We start from the raw sequence: 15,129 nt of genomic DNA, 5'->3' as shown, positions 1-15,129 counted from the left end.
GTATGATTTCTTTGGCTATAAACAATGTCAGTGGTATCGGTGATTTCCTCAGTGATTTAGGGTGGAGCCATTGTTAATGGAGTTTGTGGGGAAGTTTTGCTGGGGACAGGGATGCCAACCGGGTCAGTCTTTGGGCCCCAGTGGTGGCAGCAGGCATGCCTGTCTTTGGACCCCAGGGTGGTACACACTGGCACCAGTGTTAGAGGGTCCAGGCAGGCCTATTCTTGGGCTTCCAGGAGGCTTACTTGGATGTTGGTAGTGGCATCAGTGGGCCAGTAGGTGGGTAGATTCTTGGCTCCCTAGGCAGCTGGCGTGGTGTGGGTAATGGCAGTGGGAGTGGCAGGAAAACCCTGTAGGTCCCAAGCAGTGCACACTTGTATTGGCAGTGGCTGCAATGGGCTGGTTGGGCTTGTACATAGGGCCACGGGTGACACGTGCAAGTAGGTACCAGCTGTAGTGGTAACAGCAGAGTCGGTAGGCCTAACCTTTGGCCCTCAGGAGAAGTGTTCAGGTACCACTGATGGTGGACTGAGTTGGGCAGTCCCTCAGCCCTAGTCCATGTGCTCTGGCACAGGGGCCAGACGACATGAAGCCAGGCCAGGTGGGCTTGTTTTCAGGCCCCTCAATGGTGTGTACAGGTACCAGCCATGGTAGGCAGGAGTGGAGTGATCCCCAGGCCAGCAATGGAATGCTCAGGCTGGGGACATCAGTGGTCACACTGCTGCCCTGCCACTGGGAAGGGTGGGCCACCTTCAGTGGCAACAGATTAGGCCGGTGGGTGGGGAATACATGCCACGCACACCTTAGCCCTTAAGGTGGTAGCCTAAGCTTCACTCACACCTCAGCCCCAGGGGTAGCAGCCCACATTTCTCTTGCACTTCAGCCCCAGCACCACTGGGCTCCAGGACAGTACACAGTCAGTTGGGGACAGGGCTGTAAAATGGCTCCTTGTAGGCCAGGTGCGGTGGGTCATGCCTGTAATCCCAGCATTTTGGGAGGCCGAGGCGGGCAGATCACAAGGTCAGGAAATCGAGACCATCCTAGCTAACACAGTGAAACCCCATCTCTACTAAAAATACAAAAAATTAGCCGGGCATGGTGGTGGGCACCTGTAGTCTCAGCTACTCGGGAGGCTGAGGCAGGAGAATGGCGTGAACCCGGGAGATGGAGTTTGCAGTGAGCCGAGATCGCGCCACTGCACTCCAGCCTGGGTGACAGAGCGAGACTCCATCTCAAAAAAAAAAAAAAAAAATAACAACAACAACAACAAAAAAAGGCTCCTTATAGATTTCTTAAAGAACTAAAAGTAGATTACCATTTGATCCAGCAATCTCACTACTGGCTATCTACCCAGAGGAAAAGAAGTCATTATGCAAAAAAGATACTTGCACACACATGTTTATAACAGCACAATTCATAATTGCAAAAATATTGTGGTATATATATACCATAGAATACTACTCAGCCATATAAAGGAATAAAATAATGGCAATTGCAGCAACCTGGATGAATTAGAGACCATTATTCTAAGTGAAGTAACTCAGGAATGGAAAACTAAACATTGTTTGTTCTAAGTTATAAGTGGGAATGAAGCTATGAGAATGCAAAGGCATAAGAATAATACAATAGACTTCGGGGACTCAGGGGAAAGGGTGGGAGGGGATGAGAAATAAAAAAAACTATACATGAGGTACAGTGTACAGCGCTCGGGTGATGGGAGCCCCAAAATCTAAGAAATCACCGCTAAAGAACTTTATCATGTAACTAAACACCACTTGTTCCCCAAAGCCCTATTGAAATTAAAAATTAAAATGTAAATAAAATGCCTCCTTAGTGTGGCTGTTCAGGTCTCAGAGAGTGTGAGACTTAGAGCGAGAAGCCTCGGAGCAGTGCCATTGCACAATCTCCCATCAGTTAGTTTCAGGGCCCAAAAAGGGCGAGGGGCTCTCCTGTGTCTTGGATTTCGGGGATCCAGAGTAGGAATGTGGACCACTGGGGATCTCTCACTTACCTTTTCCCCACATTGGGGAATCTCGCAGCTCTCAGCCTAGCAGGCTGCCTTGCTTCCTTCTCCTTCCTTGCCTTAGGTATTTCCTGTCACTTTTCTCTCGAATTCCAGTGTTCCCTCTTGGATGATCTATTCAACGTGTGATTATCTACTCACTATTTTGCCTCTTCTCAGTGTCGGAGGCAAGTCTGAAATGCCTCTAGTCAGCCACCTTGAAGCTGTCCCTCCCAGCAGCATGGCAGCCTGCTCTAGTGACCATCTTGCCTTCTTCTGTGCAAGTCTCTCTCTTCCTCCTATTCTTTAAGGACACTTGTGGCTGCACTTAAGGCCCACCCAGATAATCTGGGATCTCTCCCCCATTTCAAAGTCCATAACTTAATCACATCTACAAAGTCTCTATTTCCATGTAAGGTAACAATCACAGTTCTAGGGTTTAGAACCTGGATATTTTGGGGCTCATTATTCAGCACACGACACCCTCCAATTTTGTTCTTCTGTTTCAAGATTATTTTGGATTATTCTAGATCCTTTGCATTTTCATTTAAATTTTAGAATCAGCTTGTCTGTTTCTACCACACACAAAAAAACTGTTGTGATTTTTATGGAGATTACATTGAATCTATAGATCAAAGAGAGCTGACATCTTAGGAATATTGGATCTTCCAATATGAACATGGTATATCTCTTCATTTATTTTGGTTTTTAAAAAGTTTCTCTCAATAATGGTTTGTTTTCAGTATTCACATTTCCTACGTCTTTTGTTAAATTTGTGTCTACATAATTTATGTTCTCCGAGATGGGTAAATGACATATCTTCTAATTTGATTTCCTTTTTTGTTGTTGTTGCTGGTATGCAGAAATAGAATTTATTTTTAAATATTTACCTTATATCCAAAAACCTTGCTAAATTCACCTATTAGCTCCAGTAGATTTTTCAGGATTTTCTAAGTATGCTTCTTTTTTGAAAAAAAAAAGACAGTTTTACTTTTTTCATTCTAATCTTCACATATTTTTTTGCTCTTTTTGCCTGATTGCATTGGCTTGGATCTCTAGCGAAGCCTTAAATAGAAGGGATGAGAGAAGACATCATTATGTGTGATCTCAGGGGAAAGCATTCAGTCTTCCAAGTGTGGTGTTTTCTACAGAACTTTGTTATCCATGGAAACTTTATCACATTGAGGAAGTTCCCTTTTATTCTCAGTTTGCTGAAAGTTTTTATCATAAATGGACACTGAATTTTGTCCCCCAAAAATGCTTGTTCTGCCTCCGTTGAGCTAATTTTTTCTTCAGTTATTTTTCTGTTACATGAATATGTTGACTGATTTTCAAGTGTTAAACCAACCTTGTGTTCCCAAGATTCATACCAAAAACATCATGGAGCACCTCTTCTGTGTGCCACTGCACGTCATGCTGGGGCGCCTGGGGACAGAGAATGCTCCCCGCACTCTCTAAGCACACTCCAACAAGGAGAAGAGCAAGAATGCCACGGGACACTGCCACTGTAAGAGGGCCACGTGAAAGACCCAGGATGCATGAGATGAAGTAGAAAAAGCAGAAAGAAACAGCAGGCACGGCCCAGGGCCTCCTGTATGGGGAACAAACACTGAGCAGATAGAGAAGCAAGGAATTTTCAGATGTGAAGGACACTCTGATGAAGAGGCATCTAGCGAGAGGTTGGGAATGCCCTCTCACCCAAGACCTGAAAGGCTGAAAAGGCCTCCTGCTTCACCACCTGTGTCTGCTACGTCATCTGCACAGCCCCTGTCTACCTTCACCAGCCCTGCCAAGAGGGTATCTTTTCTCCTCCCATTGTATACCCATGTGTCAGAGCGTGTAAGTCAGAGCTTGGGCCATGGGCTGTCATTGAATTTTCTTATAGTTTAGGGAGTCTCTTCCAGAAAGTTCTAAGGACATTTATTGTACCGAAATCGATTTATTTTAAGATTAGAAGAACTGAAGGCAAAACCTTTACTGGGAAAAAGTCCAGCATCTGCACACCCAGGGGGCCGTCCTGTTCCTGTCTGGTGCCTGCCCCCTCAGCCCCACAGCATGCAGCTATTGCTGGTTTTCTGGCACACTTTTGGATGGACCTCCCAGGTTTCAGCTGTTTTAAGATGACGACAGACGTGAAGGCCTTGCTGACACAATAATGCAGCATTTTTATGATGACCAAGAGTGTTCTCATAAAATATCCCTCTTTCGCACAAATCAGGCTCATTCTAGCTTTTAAGACAATTGCGTCGTGTCAACTGGCCAAGAACAATAAATAGCTTTGAAGGCCAAAAATGTTACTCTGACCCTAGTATCTGCATTGTCCTTGAAACCTTGCAGCTGTATTTGTTTTTCCTTCATCAACCAAAGTTAATGTTAAGTGATTCCCCAACTGCAACCCCATTTATAGAGAATTGAGTCCCATTTGCTATGTCTGACATTTTTAGGACCACAGATGTTTTCATGTCTTCCCTTAGCCTTATTCTAGTCTCTATCTTAGAAACCATAGTAGACATATTAATGTGACCAGTCTTCATTTTCCTTTGGAGTATTTATTCTCAGCATATAAACCACCCTTCTCTTACTAATAACAGAATTCCAAAGGCCCTGGGAGGAAGGAACCCAGCAGCCTGAGGTGTTTCAGCACAGCCTGTCCCCAGACCAGGCCATCTGCTGGGGTTGGGGCACTGCAGTGGAGCTTGGGCCCCGCTGTTCACCAGTCCCCTTTGGTGTGTTTCAGCTACCTCCTGCCCCACCTCCTTCCATCTAAACCTGGCCTGGACACCCACGGCATGCGGCACCCCACAGCCAACACCATTCAAAGGGTATTTAAGATGAGCTTCGTTCCCGTTGGCTTCTGGCAAAGGTTTATAGCACGGATGCTGATCAGTCTGGCGGAGATGGACTTGCAGGTATTATGCGGTTTCTGCATAGGCAGATGCCCGAGAGGCACCTACAGTTGTACCCTTGGGGGAGGGGAATGCCCTTTGCTGGGGGGCCCTGCCTGGAGACCCTTCTCCCAGAGCCATGCCACCAGTGTAGTGCCAGGGGGCAGGTGTGGCATGGGCTGCTGGCCAACCCATTTAAGCCATCCTGTGAGTTCCAAATCAGCACCCTCCTTAGACAGAACACACCCTTTATAAACAGTGGTTCTAAATGTTAGCCCACCTCAAAACCACCTGGAGTTTGTTAGAACAGAGTTTAGTGGGCCCCACCCAAGAGGTTCTGATTCAGTAGGTGTGGACTGAGGCCAAGAATTTGCATTTCTATCCATTCCCCGAGGTGACGCCGCTGGCCCAGCAACCACACTTGGAAAACCGTGAGTTAGAAGCACAGTTTTGCCATCTCGGCTGCACACTAGGCTCATCTGGAGTAAATTCTAAAAGACACAGACCACACTCCAGACCGAGCGAATCAGAATCTTTGAGTGTGGCATTGTTTGAAAAAGTGATTCCTCTTTGGTATTTTTAAGGCTCCCAGATGAGTTCCCTGTGCAGTCCAGTTTGAGAACCACTTGTGCAGAACTTTACATGACTCTGGTAACACTGGAGACCCAGCCCAAGGAGTTAGCTTCTGTGGGTCTACCTGGGGTTATGGGAAGGAGTCCCAGCTGTCAGGCAACATTCATTTCATGCAAGGCGGGAGCATGGAAGCAATATTTGCTACAGTGGTGTTTTTCAAAGTGGGGTTCCTATACCAGCAAAATCAGCCTCACCTGGGAATATGTGAGGAACGCAAGTTCTCAGGCCCCACCTCAAACCCGCTGCATGAGAAACTCCGGAGGGAACCCCACACTGGTTTTCACAACCCCTCCCGGGGATTCTGACACACTTTTGGTTTTGCAAACCTCTGGCATAATCCCTGACTGTCAAATCCTCGACATTAAACTCCGGATGAGTTTACTGTTGCTGCATTCTCATTAGAAAGCCCTTATTGAATTATAAGTTCTTAGCTCTATAAAAGTGTTCTTTGATCTCCCCATTTTCACTGAAATGGTAAGAAAAGTCAATGCAAAATCCTTAAAGTCCATCGTGACAGTGGCAGCCTGTGTTAGCGGGGACGGAGACTGGTTTATAGTGCCAGAAGGGTGCGCTGATTGAAGGAGTGGGCGCAGGCACTGGTGCTCCTACTTTTCCATTCCTCTGCCCTCCCTTTGAACTCTGTGTCCCACTGTGTTCTCAGGGGAGGGTCATGGAGCACTAGCGTCGTGGGAGGCTGAGCTCACAAGTGGGGCCCAGCTGGACCTGGAGGCCAGGGCGCCCTTCCGGGCAGCAGCATCCCTCACTTGAAGTTAGGAAAGAAGTCCTATTGAAATTCAGATGGGTGACAGGACAAAAGTTCAGTCTCATCACTCATCAAAGGCATGCAAATTCAAGCAGCAGTGAGATGCCACTTTTCATCCATCACATTAGCAAAGAGCTGAGCCATAATCCCCAGCCCCGGGGCACGAAGCAGCCCTGTGGACACTGGTAGTTGGTGCACAGGACAGTCTCGTCATTCAAAAAGCGATTCCTCAGGATGCATCCAGAACTTTAAAATATTCAGACCCTTCGACCGATAATCCGACTGGTAACATCTAAACTAAGGATACCATTTTCAATCAGAGAAAGCTCTGTGCCTTTCTCATGTAACTCACGGTGGTTTTGAAGGAGCAAAAGATTGGCACCAACTTACACTTCCAGAAGAGAGTGGTTCAGGAAATTACTATGCTTAATAGAATATTAAACTTTAGAAAAATGAATTTTATGTGTGTTTTTAGTGACATAGAAAAGTGAGGTTTTTTAATGTATATGAAATTAGAAATCCAATATAGCTTCAGCTGTTTTTTACACATATATGGAGATAGAAAAAAAAATCCTGGAATAATATATACCAAAATCTGAATGATCTCTCTGCTTCGTGTTAAATGGGTGTTTTGTTTGCCCTCTTACATTTTTCTGTATTTTCTGCATTTTCTAATATGAATTTTTGATTGTAAAGTCAGAAAGAGAAAAATTTTTAAAGGAAAACCTATTTTTCAATTCTTTGGAAAAAAGCTGTTTCCGGAATACCCTGGAAACCCTGTCAGATAATGTAACGTTCAATTTGGCAGCAGGGATGAGCAGCGTGGGAGGAGAGGGTGGGAAAGACGGGGGTCATTTATCAAGATGGGGCCCAGTCCGGCCTCCGCAGAGCTCTGCCCAGGACCAGCGAGGAGCCCAGAATACTTAAGCAGGGTCTTTTCTCTGTCTTTCAGCTTTTTGAAAACAAGAAGAATACTAAAAGCAGGAACAGGAAAGTCGCCATTTACAGTTTTACAGGAAACCAGAGAAATCGCTGTAGCACATTCAGAGTGAAAAGAAATCAGACCATCTATTGGCAGGAAGGGCTCCTGGTCACTTTTGATGGGGGCTACCTCAGGTAGGAACACCGGGAAGCTCACCTACCGGGCCAGCAGGTGCCACAGCAGCCACCCCGGGGCCACGTCAGCAGGATGCCTCATCCCCTTGGTGTTCAGAATTTTGCTCATGAGAGCGGCTCATCATGGCAGCTTGCTAGAAATGTGAGGCCCCCCCATGAGTGTCCCAGAGGCTCGGGGCTCCTCACCCCTGCTGAGTCCCCCTTGCAGGATGGGAAAGGCAAAGGCAGATGTGGCGGCCACCGCTCAGGACTTGAGGGACGTGGTGGCCATTGAGCTCAGGAGAGCCTCAGGCACCTCCCACAATTATTCAGGTCACCATGTGACCTTGCAGCCATCCTGCCCCTCCCCTTGTTCTGTGAGAAGCCAGGCTGGGGGCAGGGGGCGCTGAGACTCCTCAGCCTCCATCTGCACTGCCCATAACCAGACACGGAACTCAGCTCCCTGTGCCATTTATTCTTATTTTTTTTTTTGAGAGCAGTAGACCTAAAGTCAGCTCAACAGGTTTAATGAATGATAAACACCCAAGATTATTTTAATATTTACAATGAACTTTGCAAAATAGTCTTCAACTCTGTGAGAGGAGAAGAAGGGAAAGGGGAGGTAACTTTACAGAGGGCTTGATTGGGACCTGCCGCCTCCACATAGATGTTCTCACTTAAAGCCCACAGTTGCTGCTGGACAGATGAGAACACTGAGGTTCAGGGAGGTCCGGTAACTTCCTGAGGGCCTCACCCGAGGGTCAGCTCCCAGGCTGAGCATCCCTGACGGCAATCTTCCTTGTGTCTCCTTCACCAGGCCAGGTCCGGGGCAAGAACAAGGCAGGGCCACACACACGTACATACAGGGAGTCCCCCATCAGTCCTGCAGGGCACAGAGTCTCTCCCGGTTCCCAGGGGTTGAATCCTGTCCCTAGGGTCAGGGATATCATCCCAGGGTCCCCCAGAGCCAGATCGCAATGGGATCCTTTTGGTTTCTGGGTTGCAGTGTGGAATCTTCCGATGTGAACTGGAAAAAGAAGAAAAGTGGAGGAATAAAAATCATTTGTCAATCAGAAATGAGGGACTTCTCAGCCATGGCTTTCATCACAGATCATGTCAATTCCTTGATTGATCAGTGGTTTCCTGGTAAGAGAAGATTCTGGAAACAAGCCCTTGTTCATGCTAATATTTATTTATAAATCAGGGTGGGGCTGCTTCTTTTGGGAAGGACAAGAATCCCACTGGGATTCAGCCCAAGCAAAGTAGGGGGTCTTAACAGCCCTTTGGTGGGAGTCCTGGCCCCCGAGAAGTCCAGCTCTGTCATGGGGGGAGTACCGTGGGGAGGATGGGGTTTGAACCCCACTGGGATTGTGCAGGGATGCGGCCTGCCAGCTGCCCACAGGCGTGGCAAGAAAGATGACACTGGTACCATGAGTGTTCCACGGAGATGCTCAGTGTGAGCTCACACATGTCTTGTTTTCACAGTGAGGACGGTGTGGCTGAAACTGGGGGGGAGTCGGCAGATGGAAATTTATCCTCTGTGCAGGGGCAGGGATGGAGGGGAGCTGTGGCCACCAAGGGGCCTTGCTCTCCTTCCCTGCCGCCCCACCCATCCTGGCGGTGATCAAACCACTAACACAGCCCTTCTCAGTCCCTTTGGATCTGTTTCTTCATTGATAGTTCACCCAAAAAAAGTACTCTTTGAGTGAAGTTGCTGAGGCTCCCTGTTTGTTTTGCTCCTGCGGTGGAGAAACTCCCAGAGCAACCTGCAGCGGGGAGGCCATCTGGGGCTTAATGGGGCAAGCAGCTGTGGGAATGGCTGCCCCGAGAGCCTCAGCCCCTGAACGCTGGAGGCCAAGCAAGTGACTGGAGAGCGGGTTTGGAATTCCAGTGCCGCCCCTGCAAGCCTCGGCAGATCCCCGGGCCTCCTGGGCCAGCCTCACCTGCATGCAATGCCTGCATCCCAGAGAGCATCGGGGAAGGTGGCTAAGGAGCAGTGGCAGCATACACTCAGGTTACACATTCCAGATCCCAGGGTCTGGTCTCTGTCAGGGTTGGGGTCCTTCACGCTGTTGGCAGGAAGGGTGACCTACAAGGAAAAAAGGCTTAGAAAGGAGCCCTCGGAGAAGGCAGTTGGGTGTGTGTGTCATGGTGATTTGCGAGGCACTTGGCCATCTAAGGGGGTCCTTAGGCCCATGTAAACCTTTCTGGGCACTTTGCAGCTCCCCACCAGCCAGTGTTCCCCCCACAGCAGGTGCTGGGCAGTTTGACAGGTGGATCCCTTAGACAGTCACCTGAGATGGAAAGGGCTCTGGTGAGCACCTGAGACAGGCTGCCTGGAGCTGGTATCCCCAGCCAGGGGCCCCTCCCAACGGGATGCCTTACACATGGACCTACAGATATCAGATGTGCCTGGAAAGTTCTAGGCATCCACCTCCTACCCTGCATGAAGCAGGCAGTTGGCCTGCCCTGAGGGCACCTCCACAGGGCACCTTGGAGGGTGTTTCTCTGCACCTCCTATCAGAGGCGTAGGAGGGAACCCATGTCCACTGACTCAGTTTTGTCTGTGATAATTTGCACTCATTTCTCCCCCTGCATTGCCCTTCATAGACATTACAAACCTGATGTTTCTAATTGTAGGAAGAGTGGCTTCCGCACTGCTGTGATTGTTGGAGGATAGCTCAGACCTAGTCTGTAATGACCTGTTAGGGCCCAGTCATGCAGGAGGGATCCCCGCCCTCCTCTCAGGCCCCACAGCCAGCCTGCTCAGGGTCCCGACCACTGGGCAGTTCTCAGAAGCATCCCGAACCCTCCCTGGACACATCTTTCAGGACAAACAATTGCGCTCTCCAAAAAGGCACCTGAATGTGGCAATGGGTTTCAGCCTGTCTCTCGGGTACAGGCCAGGACAGGCAACTCCCCTGCTGTGAAGGCCTCAGGGCCTGGGGTAGAGAGTGCTGCTTGGGGGCCCTCCTGCACCTCCTTCTTGTGAAGCTGTCTCTTGCTCTGTCCTTATTTAGCCCTGACGGCCACAGAGAGCGACGGGACTCCACTCATGGAGCAGTACGTGCCCTGCCCAGTCTGCGAGACAGCCTGGGCCCAGCACACGGACCCCAGTGAGAAATCAGAGGATGTGCAATACTTCGACATGGAAGACTGTGTCCTCACGGCCATAGAGCGGGACTTCATCTCCTGCCCCAGACACCCGGACCTCCCCGTGCCGCTCCAGGAGCTGGTCCCTGAACTGTTCATGACCGACTTCCCGGCCAGGTATGCCCCGAAGGCCCCTCCCAGAACACAATGCAGGTCACAGGGGGCCCTCCTCGTTGTGCAGTTGTCAAGTGATCTCCAGGAAGACCCCTCCGGAGCCGGCAGATGCCCCAGCCATCGCTTCCCACCAATCTCAGTACCTTTTTAGGTTCCCATCCTCAGCTGCCTGAAAGGAACCAGGCTGCTGGCTTTCCATTTTGGAGGCCTTGATAGGCCCAGCTGGGAAAAGCGCTTTGCAAGTGCAGCCATCCTGCCTCCCCATATGCCTCCCCCTTCCCCTCGTAGCCAGAGCTGCTCTCTCCTGAGCTGCCTCTCCTTTCCAGTCCTACCTCCCACCAGCTCCAGGGCCAGCAGATAAGCACAGCCAGCACTCCTCGGGCATTCAGAAAGGGGAGAGCTCCCACCCAGAGCCTTGTTTACCTTTTTTGTCAAACACTGACTCCTATCTGTAACCCTAGTGCTCAGCATCAGACCCCTCAAATCTGTTCTTAGAGTTTATTCTACCTATGCTAACCCAAGATGATAACTAGAGAGAGAATCGGGGAGGAAATAGGAAACGTCACCTTTCAGAAGAAAACTTCCAAAGGGATCCTTTCTCTACGGCCACCACTTCTGTGGACTTCACCCTGTGCCAGCCATCACCACCTCTGAGGCTGTTCAGGTCCTAAGCCCACTTTACAGAGGAGACTGAGGCTTAGCAAGCCTCCATAACCCACCCAGGTGCGCCCACCCGCAAGTGGCAGGGCCGGGGGGTGGCCCAGATCTGTCCAGCCTCACAGATGGCTTTGAACCATGACTCTTGGCCATGGGGACAAATGACCCAGCCCAGGATCCACCCGCGTCAGGGCGGGGGTGATGTGGCTGATGCCGGGTGTGTGTGGCAGGCTCTTCCTGGAGAACAGCAAGCTGGAGCACAGTGAGGACGAGGGCAGCGTCCTGGGCCAGGGTGGCAGTGGCACCGTCATCTACCGGGCCCGGTACCAGGGCCAGCCAGTAGCTGTCAAGCGCTTCCACATCAAAAAATTCAAGAACTTTGCTAACGTCCCGGCAGGTAAGCAGGTCCCAGGTTGGTGCTGTTTTTCTCAGACATATGCTGCCCGGGTCTAAGCTCTGTGCCGCCTTAGAGAGGCCTGAGGCTGCAGGCACCCCGTGTCCTGCTGGCTAACGCTGTGCTTTCCACGGCAGACACCATGCTGAGGCACCTGCGGGCCACGGACGCCATGAAGAACTTCTCTGAGTTCCGGCAGGAGGCCAGCATGCTGCACGCGCTGCAGCACCCCTGCATTGTGGCGCTTATCGGCATCAGCATCCACCCACTCTGCTTCGCTCTGGAGCTGGCGCCACTCAGCAGCCTCAACACCGTGCTGTCCGAGAACGCCAGAGGTACCGCAGTGCGCTGCCCCACCCGGCTCCTGAGACCAACAGAGCCCCAGGCGCCTCCTGCCTGGCACGGGGGTAGAGCCTCAGGTGGCCTACCCAACGGCACACCCAACCCATGGCTCGTGTGACCATCCCCTGGGTGTGAGGCCAGGCACCTCGCCAGGTCCAGTCACTGGGCAGAGCCTTGGCGAGGACGGCAGAGGGCACGCTGTGGAGTCGGCTAAGACCAGGCTCTGGAGCGGTCCAGGAAGCTGCTGAGTTTATTTGCCTGTAAAAGGAGGATGATAACATCCTCTCTGGGAGGGCACCAAGCACATGAGCTGCATTAAATCACTTTCTTAACTGCACATGCACACCACTGCTGAGACTCAGATCCTAGGGTCAGTGGGGCCATACTATATTTTAAAACAAAATGTTAAAGTAATTTACGTTGAGAAATGAGCAACTAAACTCCAGAGTTGCCAGAGGGTGAAAGGTAGTTGTCTTTTGACTAGGGAAGAAGAAATGCTATTAAAATCAATCACTTCTGCCTCAATGGAAGATAATTTTTTAAATAAAATTCTTTATTTTTTTTTTTCATACAGGGTCTCGCTTTGTTGGCCAGGCTGGAGTACAGTGGTGCAATCTCAGCTCACTGCAGCCTTGACCTCCCGAACTCAAGCAATCCTCCCACCTCAACTTCCCCAGTAGCTACAAGCACATGCCACCACACCCAGCTAATTTGTTGTTGTTGTTTTTGTTTTTTGTAGAGATGGCCTTTCGCCCTGTTGCCCAGGTCATTCTCGAACTGTGAGCTCATCAATCCCCCCACTTTAGCCTCCCAAAGTGCTGGAATTACCGGCATGAGCCACCACACCCAGCCAAACAAAATTCTTCTACTTGCAACTCACCCCTTTACGTAGGACAGCCTTGACCTGAGATGAACTCTAGAGATTTCGAATCCTTGCTCATTCAGCAAAACTGCCAGCAATTCCAGGAATAAGGTATCATGAATGAAGCTATAGTGATGAGCACTTCTATACTAAATACTATTTCACTTAACCAGGCCATTCTCTGTCCCTTCTGGCAGTCTGGTGAATAGTGAGAATGTATCAATAGAATATAAAGTATCTAGGGGCCAGGCGCAGTGGCTCACATGTGTAATCCCAACACTTTGGGAGGCCCAGGCGGGCAGGTCACTTAGAGCCAGGAATTCAAGACCAGCCTGGCCAACATGGTGAAACCCCATGTCTACTAAAAATACAAAAGTTAGCCAGGCATGGTGGCGTGCACCTGTAGTCCTAGCTACTCAACTTGGGAGGCTGAGGCATGAGAATTGCTTGAACCCTGGAGGCAGAGGTTGCAGTGAGCTGAGATCGTGCCACTGCACACCAGCCTGGGTGACAGAGGGAGACTCTGTCTCAAAAAAAGAAAAAAGAAAAAAAGAATATATAGTATCTAGGGAGATAGGAAGACAAAAAGACAGTTGCTATCATGATAATTTGATTCTATCAAAACTGAAATTTTGATACATTTGAAAATTGTTTTTCTTTGCAAGATTCTTCCTTTATACCCCTGGGACACATGCTCACCCAGAAAATAGCCTACCAGATTGCCTCGGGCCTGGCCTACCTGCACAAGAAAAACATCATCTTCTGCGACCTGAAGTCGGACAACATTCTGGTGTGGTCCCTTGACGTCAAGGAGCACATCAACATCAAGCTATCTGACTACGGGATTTCGAGGCAGTCATTCCATGAGGGTGCTCTAGGCGTGGAGGGCACTCCTGGCTACCAGGCCCCCGAGATCAGGCCTCGCATTGTATATGATGAGAAGGTACCTGCCTGGATCCCCTGGCCCAGCCCCACAATGCAGGAGCCCAGCCCTGAGGCTAGCCAGGCATTCCTAGAGGCACCTGCAGCTTCGGGGCTCAGCATCCCCAAAAGCACATTTTTCTCACTCTCCCTTGCTCCATGAAGGAGGTTCTGGCTTGAACCAGAAGGGAGCAGGGGCCTATGTCTGTCTGTCTGCCTGTAGCAAGATTGACTTCTCCTTAGCCTCAGAGTTCTCAAACCTTGATTCAGAAACATTGTAGAGGCTGTAAACAGCAGATGAAGAGTCCAAGACAGAAACACATCTGGATTTGGGCTCCAACTCACATTTAGATGTGCACAGTGAGGACACAGGACCAGCCTTGCAGGGCACTCAGGAGGAGCAGACAGAATAAGGACGGTAAAGACCCCTGTCCTTAACTCCTGGTCACAGGGTGCTGGCCAAGTTGAATGCCGAACCATGAGAAGAGTGAAAGGACAAGCTGGCATCCCCAGGCAACTGCGCTGCCAGCCTCAGTTGAGACAATGACTAAATATTGATCTTCCAATAACATTTATCCCTGATGGCTATTTGGTAGATGCAGGCCCACAGACAACTTAAAGTCATCTTACCTTGCATGTGTTGCATCTAGTGCCAGCCTTGTTAATTAATCACCCAGCATTAAAATTCCCTTATCTATAATTTCTTATTATTTGGTGATTTTTCAGATGGTCATTGACTAATTGCTGTAGGAATGACCTGTGCATGTGTGGATTAGCTCAGCACCTGTGGCTGTTGCCCAAGATAGAAAAGGCAAATCAAAGCAACAAAAATAAGAGCTTCACAATAGTAGGTGACTTCAATAAGGAGGTCACCTTGAAACTCAGATTATCGTGGAAACACTCACATTTAAAATTCTCAAGTCTGTCTCAGCCATTCTCCTGCTAAAGTATTATTTCTTGACCCTTATAGGGGTCTGTATAAATTTTCCTTGCTGGACCTTTCTATGATTATGAAAATTAGAGAAGGCAACATGTCGTGATCCAGAAGACACTCCTTTTTTTTTTTTTTTTTTTTTTTTGAGGCGGAGTCTCGCTCTGTCGCCCGGACTGGAGTGCAGTGGCCAGATCTCAGCTCACTGCAAGCTCCGCCTCCCGGGTTTCCGCCATTCTCCTGCCTCAGCCTCCCGAGTAGCTGGGACTACAGGCGCCCGCCACCTCGCCCGGCTAGTTTTTGTATTTTTAGTAGAGACGGGGTTTCACCGTATTAGCCAGGATGGTCTCGATCTCCCGACCTCGTGATCCGCCCGT

The 15,129-nt window shown here is 49.6% G+C and overlaps 1 protein-coding gene across 3 annotated transcripts in view; it reads left to right on the top strand.

Annotated features, from left to right (window-relative positions):
* LRRK1 (leucine rich repeat kinase 1) overlaps positions 1 to 15,129 on the top strand; it is a 147,831-nt gene that overhangs the window by 118,619 nt on the left and 14,083 nt on the right. For all 3 annotated transcript variants that reach the window (XM_033188820.1, XM_033188819.1, XM_033188822.1), the window contains 7 exons: positions 4,740 to 4,911; positions 7,236 to 7,399; positions 8,385 to 8,524; positions 10,399 to 10,648; positions 11,533 to 11,699; positions 11,834 to 12,031; positions 13,566 to 13,843. In XM_033188820.1, the coding sequence (XP_033044711.1) occupies positions 4,740 to 4,911; positions 7,236 to 7,399; positions 8,385 to 8,524; positions 10,399 to 10,648; positions 11,533 to 11,699; positions 11,834 to 12,031; positions 13,566 to 13,843 (1,369 nt within the window). The remainder of the gene's footprint in view (positions 1 to 4,739; positions 4,912 to 7,235; positions 7,400 to 8,384; positions 8,525 to 10,398; positions 10,649 to 11,532; positions 11,700 to 11,833; positions 12,032 to 13,565; positions 13,844 to 15,129) is intronic.

Source organism: Trachypithecus francoisi, unplaced genomic scaffold, assembly GCF_009764315.1.
Source record: "Trachypithecus francoisi isolate TF-2019V2 unplaced genomic scaffold, Tfra_2.0 Lachesis_group3, whole genome shotgun sequence".
Taxonomy (NCBI): Eukaryota; Metazoa; Chordata; class Mammalia; order Primates; family Cercopithecidae; genus Trachypithecus; species Trachypithecus francoisi.
This window is presented reverse-complemented; position numbering and strand designations above follow the sequence as displayed.